The 16,092-nt window shown below is 42.1% G+C and overlaps 1 protein-coding gene across 2 annotated transcripts; it reads left to right on the top strand.

Moving 5' to 3' along the window:
• The first annotated feature begins 1,211 nt into the window (after positions 1-1,211).
• SSTR2 (somatostatin receptor 2) lies at positions 1,212-7,950 on the top strand. Of its 2 annotated transcripts, none has more exons than XM_027873213.1 (2): positions 1,212-1,364; positions 6,009-7,950. In XM_027873213.1, the coding sequence occupies exon 2, from the start codon at positions 6,112-6,114 to the stop codon at positions 7,219-7,221; it is 1,110 nt and encodes a 369-aa protein (XP_027729014.1). In that variant the 5' UTR covers positions 1,212-1,364; positions 6,009-6,111; the 3' UTR covers positions 7,222-7,950. The 2 variants fall into 2 exon arrangements, with proteins under 2 accessions (XP_027729014.1, XP_027729015.1); XM_027873214.1 differs by lacking the exon at positions 1,212-1,364 and adding an exon at positions 5,343-5,366 and having other exon boundaries at positions 6,036-7,950.
• The last annotated feature ends 8,142 nt before the right edge of the window (positions 7,951-16,092 follow it).

Here is a 16,092-nt window from a genome sequence, read left to right as displayed (position 1 = left end):
TAAGTGTTATACGTCTAAGGCTGGATTTGAACTCAGGTCCTCCTGACTCCAGGGCCAGTGCTCCATCCACTGCGCCATCTAGCTGCCTCTTACTTTGTTTTTTAATCTCTTTTTGGATATAGACATAGTAGTGGTACTGCTAGGTGAAAGATTATACACGGTTTTATAGCCCTTTGGGCATAGTTCCAAATTGCTCTAAATAATGGCTGAATCAGTTCACAACTCCAACCAGTAACTGTTATTCTAAGGGGCAGACACTCACTATCTATTTACCTAAGGAACTCTGGGGACATTAACCAGAATTTTTTTTTAAATTTCACTAAAATTAGGTGCTGCAGAACTCTTATCTTTTAATATTCTCCTGTATTCTTCCCCAAGAAATGAAGGGGGTTCAGAGAAAATATCCAGAAGATCAAGAACTTAAGAGTTTGGGACTAAAAAATAAGCAAGCCGCTTTCCCTAAGCTGTCTTATAAAAGCTTTCTTTTCGCTTTATAGTCATAAGCTACAGTGAGTGGGAAAATAGTGATTTACAGGAGTTGTATCATCTATGGAAGGCATATTTGGGCTGTATCAAAGTGCTTACATTTGGCAATTCAAGAAGATAGAAGAAAGCCTAATTCAGAGTACTAAACCCAGGGCAGTACACAGACAAATAATATAACATTTTTTGGCTGATGAGGCCAACCCTCCAGAGATCTCTGTTTCTCCTAACCCAAATCAGTCAGAAACGTGGTGATTTGGAACCCCCCAAACCAAGTAGGTTACTTCAGGTCTTGGAGAACTCTAAAGTGGTACCCTGGAAGCTGCTATTAGGGGATCCAGAAATATATTAACTCTTCACCTTCCAGCAGACAGGTCCTAACTTTAGGTTCAGGGGCTTCTCGAACAGCTTTAGGTTAGTTTTTCTGCCTCTCTGGCCCTCCGCTGCAGGTTCTCCCAAAGGACTGGGAGAGGTGGGCGGAGCGCAGGCTGGTGTGACGCAGCTGTTAGGGGAGAGGAGGGGTAATGTGGGGAGGGGGTGGGTGAGTCGGGCTTGGAGGGAGAAAGCGATGGAGAGACAGGCGCACAGACACACGCGCGCACACACAGGCACAGAAAGCAACAGCTCCCGGGGTTCCGCTCTCCACCATCTGTTTGCAGGGCTGCAGAACGCAGCTGCCTGAGCTCGGTGCACCCGGTGGTCCGTTGGCCGGAGGTGCAAGGTAGAGCAGGTAGGCTACGGCCCCCCGGAACCGGGAGAGTGCAGCGCAGAGAAGGAATTCTCCTATCCAGTCTACTCTCGGGGCCCCTACCTGAAGGAAGAAGGGACCAGAGGAGCGGAGCGAGAGGATTAACTGCACCAGCGGAGCTGTCCAAGCGAAGGTGAAAACACAGCAAAGTGTGTATATGTGCGCTCTTGCATGTGTGTGCTGAATCTGTAGTTGTGAGAGTGCTTTAAAGTGTTTGCATGTGTTGCTTTACATACCTTTGTATTTGTGTTTGTGCGTGCACGCGCAGGATCTGTAGTTGTGTAAGAGTGTCTCGGTGTGTTGCTTTACATACGTTTGTGTGCAGGATCTGTGGTTGGGTGAGAATGTTGTGTCTGAGTGTGTTGTTTTACATACATTTGTATCTTTGTGTGTGTCCATTTGTGTGCTTGATCTGTGGTTGTTTGTGTGCATCGGAGTGTCTGGGTGTGTTGCCTTTCGTTCGCTTGTGTGTGTGTGGGGGGTGTTGTGTGTCATTTTGTCTTTATTGGAGGCTTCTGTGTAAATGAATGGCTGCGGGGGGTGTATGTGTATGGTCGTGGATCCTGGGGTGAGACGCGGGTTTTGAGTCCGTGTGTGCTGTAGCAGGGTATGCGGTGCCCAAGCATGAGTCCGATTGCCTGGGTACGTCGAGAGTATATTCACATTAGAAGACCTCCTCCCCTGACCCTCACACGTAGCGTCCATGACCTTCTCCAGATAAGTACTCCGGTGGGATATGCTACAGGTGAAAACTTCTCTGAGCTTCCTCTGTGGTCTGAGTAGCTTAGGCGCAGCAGAGTTAGGGAAGGTAACCTTAGCTCCAACCCCTACGCGAACACACACACACACACACACACACACACACACACACACACCCATTCGAATTGAAAGGGTTAGCTTCCTAGGTCCCTACCACTTATAGATACTATGATCCCAGCCGCCCTGCCTGGTCTGCTGGAAACTGGGAAGAACAGAGGTTGGGAGGAGAGAAGCGGACACCCTACAGAAGTCAAAAGGGGGATCCACCCATGTTGTTTCCCTCTTCTCTGTCCGTATCTCATACACCCACGCAGCTTTTGCCATAATCGCACAGCCCCTCTGCAGCTACTTCTTTGGCTGGGCTTGCCTTGGTTTCCCCACACTCCCCAGCCCTCTTCCTAGGGAGGCTGGGGATGCACATAAGATAAATTCCTCCTTCATTCTTTCTCCTCCTCTCCTCACCCCCGCCCAGGAAAGTCGCTGGGGTTATACGGTTGGGAAGCAACGTAAGGGTTAAGAGATGGAAGAAAGGAAGAGGTTTTTGTCTACTAATGGGGGCGGGGGGGGGGGGGGGGGGCTCTTCTGTGTTGAACTCTTCCCAGCCACCCCTTCTTCTAGTCAGTACGGTCATGCATTTCCTGGACTTTCTAGTGTCTTTAAGGGAAAGCAACTCTCAAGGTTTCTTAGCCGTTCATCTCCATTTCCCTTTCCCCACCTCCCATGCAGTCTCTGTCGCTCCTAGGAAGAGAACTGATGTACTTTGACGCTACCTTGGAGTGGGAGGTGGAGGTGGGATGATCAGAACACAACCCCCTTACTCTCGGTACAATCCTTGCCGCAGAACCTAGAGGGAGCCACCAGTCACCCATTCTAGTGCCTAAAAAACCTTACACAGTTAAAAAAAAAAATCTTCCATATATTTTATTTCAATTCAACTAAAAAAAAAAAAAGAATTGATTCAGCCACCTACCTTGTGTCCAAGTCCATGCTGGATATTGTGGAAGGTAAAAGAGAGAAGTAGAAGGCATTGAACCTGTTTATAAGGGTCTTGAACCCTTCTTGAAAAAGAGTAATGTAGCCAATGCAAGCTCATTTTTTCTATGAGACACTCAGGAATTGGATTTTCCATCTCCCTGCTCCCTCATCCCTACATATTAGAAACGACTCTTAACCCCTCCCTTCCCAGTTCAGCCTTCTTCCAATGTTTTTTTTTCAGTCCATTCCAGAAGGAAATGACTAAGGATCTCATTCAATTTCTTCCTTTACACCCAAGACCTTCCCATTGCTCTTTCTCCATCACTCTGACCATTGCCCCAGCTGTCCCATTAAGACATTAAAATGGAATCATTTATGTACATGCTCTGAAAAATAAGCTGGAGCTTGATAGAGCATATTGGTTGTTTAAACACATTTAGGGATATGTCAAATCAGAGCTATAAATTGCAAGGAGGGACAAACAAATCAATACTAAAGTGGCATTAACCCAGGGAAGTAACCGGAGAAACAAAAAAGCCGTTTCCTTCCCTGAAAACCACCTTTTCATCCTATTTTGAATTTGATGCAACTTTGAAAAAAATTAAGAATCTCCAAAGCACTTTGCAAAAAGGCTTACTGGAAACCCAAACTACCACTCATATGAAAATGCAGTGGTGATACATGCACAGAGAGGTTAAGGAACATTCCTGATGTCAATCAGTGAAGTGGTGGCAAAAGGGGAAAGAGAACCCAAGTCTGATGGTTTCTAGATTCTGTTTATGTCCTTTCAGTCATATTCCCCTACCTAAGCTTTCCTAATTATTCATGAATAAATATCTTTTACTTAAAATTTAAGTCTTAGAAAAACTGCCCACTCAGGTGAAATTTCACCTATCTGTATGGTTATCATTGTCTTCTAGGCACGAAATTCATCCACGTGGAAGATTATTTAATCCCAATCAGAGTCTTCGGTCACGTCCCTAATTTGTCAGCCCGAGTAGTTCTGCTCTTTGACTGATTCCTCCTCTCACAAGTTGTTGTTCATTCATTTTTCAGTCATTTCTGACTCTTCATGACCCCATTTGGGGTGCCATTTCTTTTTTCAGCTCATTTGACAGATGAGGAATCTGAGGCAAACAGGGTTAAGTGACTTGCCCAGGATCACATAGCTGGTAAGTGTCTGAGGCCAGATTTGAACCCGTGAAGATAAGTCTTCTTGACTTCAGGCCCAACATTCTACCTACTGTGCCACCTATCTGCCCCACCTCTAACAAGGCACAGTTCCTGTTGCTCTTTTTCATTGAGGAAGGAGAGACTCAATCTACTATATTACTCCATGGACTATGATTTGCCCAGGGTCACAGGCACCATTTAAAGCCAGGTCTCTGATCTTCAGGCCACATCACACTATTTCTTCAGCCTGAAGGCTAGGATTCATGCCTTCTGATTTCCAGTTCATTTCTAGTACACCACACTAGAAGAGGGGGCAGTTAGGTGGCACAGTGGATAGAGTACATGGGCTTGGAATTAAATCCGGCCTCAGACACTTACTAGCTGTGTGACCTTGGGCAAGTCACTTAACCCTGTCTGCCTCATATGTAAAATGAGCTGGAGAAGGAATTGGTAAACCATTCTAGCATCTTTGCCAAGAAAACCTCAAATGGGGTCACAAGAAGAATCAGACATGACTGAAAACAACTGAACAACAACATACTAGAAGAGAATAAGTATTGTAACAGAAAGAATGCTGGATTTGGAGTCAGAAGGCCTGGGTCCATCTCCTAGCTCTTCCCCTTATTGTCGATGAGACCTTGGGCAAGTCACTTAGTATTTCTAGGCTTTAATTTCCCTTATTTATACAACAAAGAGTAGTGGATGACATCACTTCTGAGGTTCCTGACAGTGCTAAATTTATGATCCCATAGAGAAATAAAGACAATGAGACCAACCCCTCCCCCCCCAAAAAAACAACTCAACATACCAATTTTTTTAAGCGTGAAGAAAGCTAAACCATTCATGAAAGTTATATAAGCAGGTTCACAACGTAAGCAGCTCTAGAGAAATGCAAACAAACCAAAATAATAAATTATTGTTCAATAATTATTATTTAATAGTGTCTCTCAAGTAGTCATTCAGGTCAATCTGGTTTTTCCCACTGAAAGAAGGCTGAGACTCTATCCTATGCCCTTCAGAGCAGGGACTTGATGTTTTGTCCAAGTTTTGTGAACTTCTATGACACGGTTTTTTTTTTTCAGTCATGTCTGACTCTTCTTGTGTTCCCGTTTGGGGTTTCCTTGGCAAAGATACTGGAGTAGTTTGCCATTTCCTTCTCCAGCTCTGTTTACAGATGAGGAAACTGAGGCAAACAGGGTAAAGTGACTTTCCCAGAGTCACATACCTGGTAAGCATCTGAGGCCAGATTTGAACCCAGGAAGAGAAGTGTTCCTGACTCTAGGCCCCAGCACTCTATCCACTGCACCCCTAGCTGTCCATGGGCCTATTAGCTTCACACAAACAAAAGCACTTTTGTATAATTGTATTATTGATTACATATGAAATGGGGTGAGAAAGTATAGGTGCCTCAACAAAACCCCAGCTTCATTATCAACTCAAAATCAATTACTACCACTGGTAGCTCTGGAGTATTATCTTTATATTCAAGCGATAATTTTTTTCTATTGAAGTATCTTGCATAAGTATTTAGAATAGTGGTACAACCACATGATATGAACTTAATAATAATAATCGCTAACATTTATATGGCACCTACTATGTGCCAGGCACTGTGTTAAGTGCTTTGCAAATTTATCTTATTTGATCCTCGTAACAACCCAGGGAGGTGAGCTATTATTATTATCCTCATTTTGTAAATGAAGAAACTGAGGCAAACAAGATTAATTAACTTGCTTGAGGCCACACAGCTGTAAGTGTCTGAGGCTGGATTTAAACTCAGGTCTTTCAGACTCTGGGTCCAGCAGTCTATCCACTGCACCAGAAATAAATAGCCATCAGCTGACAGGTCAGTTTTCCTTTTCCTTTCTAGATGCTACGATTTGTCTTTTGCCTCCAGGATCCTCTAAGGTGAAAACTGGTTCACTTCAAGTTCTTTGAACTGGTTAAGGGCAGCCCATTGTTACAAAGCAGCCATGGATCTGGAGTTTGAGCTACCCAATGGGAGTCGAATATGGTCACCCCCTTTTTTTGACCCTAATGGGTCAATGGCATCTGTGAACAACTCAAACAAAACAGAGACATACTATGACCAGACTAGCAATGCCATTCTCACCTTCATCTACTTTTTGGTCTGTATCATTGGATTGTGTGGTAACACACTGGTCATTTACGTCATCCTCCGTTATGCTAAGATGAAGACCATCACCAACATCTACATCCTTAACCTGGCCATTGCTGATGAGCTCTTCATGCTGGGTCTGCCCTTCCTGGCCATGCAAGTTGCGTTAGTCCACTGGCCCTTTGGCAAGGCCATTTGCCGAGTGGTTATGACTGTAGATGGCATCAATCAGTTCACCAGCATCTTCTGCTTGACTGTTATGAGCATTGATCGTTACCTAGCTGTGGTCCACCCCATTAAGTCAGCCAAGTGGAGGAGACCCCAGACAGCCAAGATGATTAATGTGGCTGTATGGGGACTCTCCCTACTGGTCATCTTGCCGATCATGATATATGCTGGTCTCAGGAACAACCAAGGTGGGAGAAGCAGCTGTACCATCAACTGGCCTGGTGAATCTGGGGCATGGTACACAGGGTTCATCATCTACACCTTCATCTTGGGATTCCTAGTGCCCCTCACAATCATTTGCCTTTGCTACCTGTTTATCATCATCAAGGTCAAGTCCTCTGGAATCCGAGTAGGTTCTTCTAAGAGGAAAAAGTCTGAGAAAAAGGTCACCCGCATGGTATCAATAGTGGTAGCTGTCTTTATCTTCTGCTGGCTTCCCTTCTATATATTTAATGTTTCTTCAGTCTCGGTTGCCATCATGCCCACCCCAGCCCTCAAGGGCATGTTTGACTTTGTGGTAGTACTTACCTATGCCAATAGCTGTGCCAACCCCATTCTATATGCTTTCTTGTCTGACAACTTCAAGAAGAGCTTCCAGAATGTCCTCTGTCTGGTCAAGGCGAGCGGCACAGACGATGGGGAGAGGAGTGACAGTAAGCAAGACAAGTCTCGACTCAATGAGACCACAGAGACCCAGAGAACTCTTCTCAATGGAGACCTCCAGACCAGCATCTGAACCTTCTCTAAGAAACTTCTTCTACGTTTCTACCCATTTGGCTATATTCTTTTTCTCCAATCTATTACAGCCTTGTCCCGGAGAAAGAAGACAGTTGTTCTGAGGGAGTCCTAATGAGAGAACAGTATTTGAGCTTGCTTGTCTGAGTACATGGTAACAATACACTAAATTAGTTACCTCCTCACTTAAAGTGAACAATTACAATGCAGGAAGGCTGTTCAAAGTGTGAATGGAGAGAAAAGGATTTTACTTGGGTATGATTTCCAGGAATGCCGAGACTCATCAAGAAGAGATCTATATCTGTGTTTGTCTTTCGAATGTGTTATGTGACCATGTGTTATTATATGAGTATTTGCATCCTACAAATTTATATCCATATTTGTAGCTATTCCCTTTATAGTTATTGCCTCAATTCCTTGTGTTTGTGTATACATGCTTCCCATAGACAATCGTATGTAATCTAGATGGATATCGAGTGCAGAAATGTACACAGATATGTAATACTTTGCTGAGTTCAGGCAAATAATCTTTAAGCCTGAGGAATGGAAAAGCAAAAACCTTTTGAAGAATCAGAACATATGTTCACATGTTCTGTCTGACATATTCCACAGACTATTTATTTATTCAAGTGAATTGAAGCAGTAGTGATTGTTGATTATTGTATTTATCAAGACAAACTCATCTTTGCTAGAGTACTGTATTTCTCCATTTTAAATTGCTTTAATTTAGGGAACTGGGAGCGAGGGTGGGGTGGGGGTGGATATTTAAAGCAAACTTTAAAATGGATCATGATTCTTATGGAGATCACTTTTATTGTCCCTACAGTGGAAACTAATAAAAAATGAAGTAAAGAAAAACACACATTAGAAAAAATGAAATTGTCACAACAGCCAGAGATGGTAGTTAAATTGATAGATACATAGAGTGTTTATTAAGTGCTATGTGCCAATCATTGTGCTAAGTATAGGAGTTAAAAATACAAACAAGCAAAACAGTTCCTGTCCTCAAAGATCTTACATTCTAATGAGGAACAACAACCCATACAGGGGTGCTGGAAAGTGTCGGGATAGGAGAAAGACTAAGGACACAGTAGCATGGTTTGGAGCTGATGGCTGGGAAGTGAGGAACCTGACTGGGTCCAGGCAAGATACAATGGAATCTCACCTATCACAGTCCCAGGTGGTTACAGGGACTCATTCTGAGGTTCCTGTGGGCATGATGGCCAGAGTATAGTCAATATGGTTTGGAGCTGGTGTCTGGGAAGTGATTAATGAAAAGAAATGGAAATGGAATCCAGGGTCTCTTCAAAGGAGTTTTTAAAGCACGTCATGAAAAGCAAATGATCCTTTTAATACACACTGATGGCTCAACAGCACCGTGTTCATAGCTCATCACCCTATACCAGCCAATAGATCTGAATTTACTCTGTATGTGTGTATTTATAGAGGGCAAGGTATCACCTCCACCAGCACCTTTCCCACCAGAAATATATAGGCCATTTAACCAACCCTATAAAAATGCTGGTCTCTGATATTATCAGTGGAATTTTGTGCTCCCAAAATTATGTCTGACCTTCTCTACAGAAGATAATGAGAACAGACAATGCATACTATAGGACATTAACATCTTCCTGGATGTTAAGAAACATACTTCTAGGTGTGTGTCATCATTTCTGGGAATTATTCAATAGGAACTTTATAGATGTATATATATATGGACCTTACCAAACAGCAGCACACTGATTGTATGTTAGGCAAGAATTCTCCAAGATTCCTTATGACTATCTCCTAGGCCTCATGTTGCCCCTATCTGATGAGTATTTCTTACATTTGTCATTTTAGAACTAAGACGTTGTTATTGTTCAGTCAATCAGTTGTGTCTGACTCTACATGACCCCATGGAGAGAAATATCCATGGGATTTTCTTGGCAAAGACACTAGAGCAGTTTGCCATTTCATTTTCCAGTGGATCCTTTTGTCAGGCAATCAGAAGTTAAGTGATTTGCCCAGGGTCACACAACTAGGAAGTGTCTGAGGCTGGATTTGAACTCAGGTCTTGCTGACTCCAGGCCTAGTGCTCACTGAGCCACCAGCTGCCTTGAAAATTAAGACACGGGCACCTTCAAATTGATTCCCTAACTTCCCAAACATTGCACCATCATCCTTTTATCGTTTCAGAGTTAATGATCTGCTTTGTGGATGCTCTATGGCATAATTTTGATACAGGGATGGCTTTCCACTATGACTCAGAATGCTCCCTGGCTGTTTTACCATTCAGCATTAGAAATGCAAACTAAATGCTAATCTTGACTCAACAAAATTAGGAAAGTATAATTGCCTTTTAAAAATTACAGTGCATTCTAAAGCCAAATATAAGTGATTTTTTTTTTGGATTATGTGGTTGTTTAGGTTACACAGGACACATTAAGTCTCTTCCACAAGCATGGATGAGCCAGGCATGGTGATGAAACTGAGACTGGTGGATCACTTGAGCTCTGGAGTTCTGAACAGCAAGAGGTCTAAAGCTGACCTGATCTCTGCACTAAATATGGCACCTGTTACATGGTAAGCCTCCAGGAGACAGGGGCCACCAGGCTGCCTAAGGAGTAGTGAAACAATCTAGGTCAGAAACAGAACACATGAAAGCTTCCATGCCAATTAGCAGTAAGATCGGGTCCATTGGTGGCCTCTCTGCTTCTACCCTACACAAGATAGAGAGACCGCAGTCTCAAAAAAAAAAATACAAAAAAAATGGATGGATGATTTATTTAGAGATGATTTACATCTAAGTACATTAAAAATTTGAGTTTTGATGAAATAGAATGTGGACAAGTAGCGTAATTTTATAGCCTATCTTGGCATGGGTACTATTCTGTGATTCAGAAGTCCAGAAGATAGCAAATGCAGGAGTCAGTGTTGAAATTGCCACAGATTTTACATCAATTTGAATTGTCACCAAAACATGCCAAGAATGTTTCTGGGAGACAAGAGTACGCGCACAGAGGAAGATGAACAGCCATTAATGGTGGCCACTGGATTACGGTACTGTCCACAATGCCAGCAGAATGGAATGCTTGCTGTTTCTTTGGAGTTAATGGTTCTGTACAACCCAGCCAGGAACATTAGCAGTTTTTTGGCAGGAGGACCAAGATGTAGTCTGCTGTCTATTTACAGATCCCCAAATAGCTCCTCTTATCTCCATTCAATCAACAGCGTATTACTAAACAAGATAGCCTTGTAACGTGAAAGGAGGCATCAGTAGCTCAAGAAAGATTCCGATAGACAGTTTTTATTCAACTGAGTTCTGGAGAAGCTATAACTTCTGAAGAAGTCCTGTTCTGTGCAACTAAGATATAGATAGCTGGGATACTCCAGAGGCTTTCAAGCTGAGTAACCATGGACAGATTATTTAACCTCTCTAGGGCTGTAGTTTCCTAATCTGTAAAATAGGGATAATAATAGCTAACATTCATATAGCGCCTTAAAGTTTGCAAAGCACTTTGTAAAAATTATCTCACTTGAACCTTACAACAACCCTAGGAGGTAGGTGGTCCCAGTTTTACAGATGAGCAAACTGAGGTAGACAGAGGTTAAGTAACTTCCTTGTAGTCAGACAGTTGGTAAGTATCTGAGGTCAAATTTGAACTCAGGTCTTCTTGGCTCCAAGACCAGTATTCAATCCATTGTACCACCTGTGCTATCTACCTCACAGGGTTATTTCAAGAATCATGCTTTGTCATCTTTATAAAAGTGTTATAAAAATATGAATTATTAGTATTATGAGGAGGAACAAGAAGAAGGAACAGAAAAATCAGAGCAAATCTGTAACATATTCAGAGTTTCCCAAGCAGGGTTGATCTAATTACAACTTTGGCCTAAACCAGGCTTTGAACATCAGCAAAATATTTTTGAGACTCCAAGAGGTATGAATTCCTTCTGTGTTTTAATCATAATGACATAATTTAATTTTTTCTAGGCTTTTCATATCCTTCAGTGATATTCTCCTAGGCCACAGCAAAAGAAAAAAAAATCAGTATGAAACAGGAACACAATGCAAGTAATTTTCATAAAAGAAAGAAAATGTCCACTTGAGGCCAATACCTGGAAAACTCAATATCTAGGTCTTGGCATAAAACTGGCCACTTGGTTTATCCACATTTTTCATCAGAATATCAGATTATCAAGGATCACAAACAGAAGCCCCTACAGAAGGCCGACTTTGGGGACAAACCTAGACCAGAGGTTAGACAGGGGTTTTGCGGCTACCAAAGGGAAGCAGAGGTCAAACTCCCACAAGGTGTGCCTTGAAGGCTTTTTCAACCAGAAAGTAGGCCATCCGTGTTTCATTCAACAACTACTTATTAAGAGCCCACTATGTTTCAGACACTTATAGGTACAATGACAAAAAATGAAAATGGACCCTGCCCTCAGGGAGCTTATATTCTCTTTCTTTGTCAGTAATTTTTTTAAAGAGTAGTTTCTATTACTTTTTCTACACTTGAATGAGGAGCCTGGAACAACATTTCAAGGAACATAGGCTTCCCTTCTCCCCTAATCACCCTCCTCCTAAACCTGTCAGTGACTGAAAGCTGGCAGATATCCAAGGAAAGAAACTAGGTTATCTCAGATGTTATGTATCTGGGTTATGCTTAAGAAGCAGAGGTAAATATTAACCAAGGCTTAGTGACAGTAGAATAAAAAACATTATTGATAGCCCTGGGATTAAAAATGAGGATAATAGCATTAAAGTGAAATATTGCATCTTGATCACTGAGCTCCAGAAGCAATCTGTCTTCTGTTGAAGAATGTTTCCAACAGGAGAAAGCTGATAACTGCATCTGATGAACTTCAGGAGACTGAAAGAGTTGGGAGAAGGGAGGGGAAATGCAGTAAAGACTATTTTAAAATTTAAAACATTTTTTAAAAAGAAAGCTGTTATTGCATCTGTTGGATTTTGGGGTGACTGGGGAGTTGGGAGGAGAGGAGATACAGTAAAGGTTATTTTTTAATTAAAAAAAAATTTTAATCAAGTAGGTCTGGCATTGCCCAGAAGTTAATTTCATTTTAATATTCTGCCTTTTAGATCATGATTGTTATAGGTTCTTTAATTCCTCATTTGGCTTAGGACAAGAGAGGAGACCAGGGTCCCCTCTGCTTAGAAACCAATGAGTGACTCTATGTGGAAGCTGCCTCAACCTTCAGTTCTAACCCCATCAATTCAATTCCACAATCATTTATTGATTGCCTATTATTCCAGGCATCATCTGCTTTAAGTGTAAGGAGAGAACCAAAGTGGGAATATTCTGTATGGAATTTCATTTCAAAATGGAAGGGTACCAGATGCTCCTGAAAAGAAGACAGAATGGCAGCCTATTTCACTCATTCAACCCAGGATGGTTCCAGTTATGCTGTAAGCAGAGGGTGGTAACCAATATGTAGTAGGGTTAGAAATAAGGAAGGACAAAGAGAGGGCCAAGCCTAGATACAACCACAGAGTAGCCAGATGGAATGTCAGATATCAACATTCAAACCCTAAGCCTGCTCAGGAAAGGTGTTGACAAAAGGCCAAGGGGAGAAACACTGAACGGGAAATGTAAGGAGGGAGCGTATTATCATTTACTAAAGTTGCTTTCCCCAAACTCAGCAGATGTCAGAAGACCTATGTGACATGGGGCAAGTTGCTTTACCTCAGTTTCCTTGTCTGTAAAATAATGGGGTAGATGATCTCTAAGGTCCCTCCCAGCTTCTTTCTCTACCTTACAGGCCTTCTGTTGAAGACAGGAGGACATCAGTGAGCCAAGATCAATTGCTTTGTTGAAATCCCCGTAAGTCATTTTTAAACACAGTTCTCAAAATTTCTTATTATATTTCTAAAACATGGCACAGGCTGAAACCCACACCCCAGGATACACAAGCAACAGTCTTATAAGAGTCTGAAGCATGACACCAAACTATGGAGCAGTTTGCAGAGAAAGAAAAAAAGGAGAAAAAAAGTTTTCACTTCGTAACGGTTTCACAGCTCTATAAAGTAGAAAGTGTGTAGGACTGAGTGAATAAATCTGGAAAATCCCAGCTCTGCCACAAATTATGTGACTCTGGGCAATTTACTTCATCTCTAGGCCTCATCTTTTTCTTCCTCTGTAAAATAAGGGGGGTTTGACTATATATAATCCCTTCTGGCATTATGAGACTAGGTGATACCTCCTTTCTTCTCTCCTTCACTGCCCTGCCCCCAACACAGACATCTCTTTTGGTCTATGTCTACATTACTGAAACTCTTCAAAGAATTCATTCAAAGGCTATTAATACAATTAGTGCTATTATAAAGTCCAGAGATCATAGGTGGAATCTAATTGTCATTTTCCCCTCCTAGGATGGGACCCAACAAGGGTCAGTTAGCATCACACAGAATATAATTGTGCCACATACACAGACCACACACCTAGCCCTAGCCAGCTGCCTTGTAAATGCAAAGGCATAATCAAACTGATTGGTTGAAAGAGTATGGATGGCTGAGTACAAACAATCCCCACTGCTGGAAAACCAACTCAAAGCATGTCTTATTAATAGGGTGATCTTTGCATAGGAAGGGATGGCACCAATTTCTCGACTGCAAACATAGTAGAAGAGGGAGCATGATTTAGTGGGATAGAGAACTAGGCTTAGAATTAGGAAAACACAGATTCAAATCTGGTCTCCAACATTTATTTGTTATGTGACCATAGATCAAAATGTAATCTGTTTTGATAGAGGACATTCTCATATGAAAGCTCTCCAGAAATCAGGACTTTACGTTTTTTATAGACTATAATGGAAATAGGAGTGGTTCTAACCAGAGACAGAATTTTAACTAAAAATTCTTTTCTCTTTTCCTCTTATTGTCTAAGATTGAGGTTGTATTCTTTTTTGGAAGCTGTGATGTAATAGTTAATTGACCCTAAAGGCTAATTACAGTTTTCTCCCTCACATATGTGCATAAAAGTACAAACAGGAATTTCCTTGGATTATACTGACTATAAAAGAAACCATTTCTCCACCACCCCCCTCCCTTCCCACTTAGATTTGTCTAATCAGTTTCTCTCTCTCTCTCTCTCTCTGGAAAAGGTAATCAAGGGTAAAGGGAGAAGACAGCATTGTAATTTCTTCTTCTTTTGATGTAACAGAAACATGGTCTGCTGGGTCCTCTCTGCAGATTTTAATTAAAATTGGATCCAACCCAGTTGCCACCACAGATCTGGATTACCTTGAACTTCAAGGAAGTAAGGACTAAGAGTGACAGAGTCTTAATTTGTTTGGATTCCCTTTAAATGTTTGTTTACAGGTTAAACTGTCTCTTTAATTCTTCTCCAAACTCTTCCATAGGTGAGGGATATTTTATTACTATAGGTTTGCTGGGGGTAGCAGACTACAGCTGTCTTATTTCTCTGTTCTGTATCTTCCTCATGTACGAGAGGGGGAACTTAAGGCCAGTCAACACCCCCCCCCCCCTTCGTCTCGCTCTCTTGCTCTTTTCCCGGGCCTTTAGATCAAAGACAGGAGAAGTTGTAACCATGGCAACAGGGCAAGTAGCCCTAGCTAGGGGCTGCCTCCATAGCAAAAGAAACTCCAACCCTGACTTTAAGCTAAACTGAATGTTTTTTGTCCAGTTATGTAAAGATAAAGTCTAGTGTGCCCTCGGGAAGTTGATTGTACTAGACAAGTAAGCTAGCCTAGAGACATTTATAGTGTTGGGAATTAAGGAGCTTTCCCCTGTTGCCTCTACCATCAAGTGATTCAAATCCAAAAAAGCTTCTGGAGTTTGGACTAGGCTGAATATCAAGCATATCTAGGGCAGGTCAACCAAGACTTTCCCTGAAGATACTAAAAACACCCGCAGGTCTTCTGCAGAAGAAAAACACTTTAGCACCTAACTGGCAAGTAGAGTTGATTAAAGCTGAAAGTTAAGCTTCCTTCTCCCACTCTGGCAGCTCCTGGCTTGCCTGGCATCTAGGTAAACTTCTTTGTAGCCCTGTCATGCCCAGGCCAGTCTTGCTCTCCCTCCCCAACTCACCCTTGCAGTTAGAGGGGAGGGATCAATGTCTGGGTTTGATAATGGCCATTGTCCATCATCCTGAAGAGGTCTAGGGGTTTTGGGGTGCTTGGAAACCACAAGATCGTGGTGCTGGGCCCTGCCTGAAAGAATTCAACTCAAATCTTCTTCCAGCCAGAGAAAAAGTTTATTAGAGATAAATCACATAGGCCAGGTGACTCCAATAAGGACGAGCAGGCATGAGAGATTCTCAGCATTTGAATGGGGGTCAGGGTGGATCTTATATACACTAAAGTAACTTTGGGTGGCCAGAGGAGGGGGCTGGGAAAAGGGTCTAGATGAGAATTCAGATTGAAAGGTCTGAGAGATTGAACAGACAATGGGAATAGATAATGAAAGGAACTGGAAGGCAGAAATTTGAAAGGATCAGCTTTCAAAGGGAGATAAGGGGAGTTAGACCAGAGTAAAAAACGTTTAAGGGTTTTCTGGGATCTGTAAACAAATGGGAGCCAAATTCCTTTTGGCGAAAAGGGGCAAAGGTCTCGGCTTCTGAAACTTGAATGATACCCCGTCAATCCCATTGCCCACTATGTTACCTCATATTGTCCTAGGCACAAAATTGCAAATCTCTTCTGAATTAAAAAGCTACTAGAAGCATATTCCAGAGCAGCAGACTCTCCTCCTTAGGTATTATCTCCATTCAAAACAATACAATTGTTATGGTCACAGCAAACCAAAGACTTCTAAGCTAGGCTCAACAAATCAGCTTATTCTACTTCATGGAAATTCCTTTAGAACAGTTAATTCCCAGCCTTATAGGAGTGACATGGTATATGGTAAAGA

The sequence above is a fragment of the Vombatus ursinus genome, unplaced genomic scaffold (genome assembly GCF_900497805.2).
Source record: "Vombatus ursinus unplaced genomic scaffold, bare-nosed wombat genome assembly UNPS02014801.1, whole genome shotgun sequence".
NCBI classification, from domain to species: Eukaryota; Metazoa; Chordata; class Mammalia; order Diprotodontia; family Vombatidae; genus Vombatus; species Vombatus ursinus.
The sequence above is the reverse complement of the archived record's forward strand: the minus strand, read 5'-3'. Positions and strand labels throughout refer to the sequence as shown.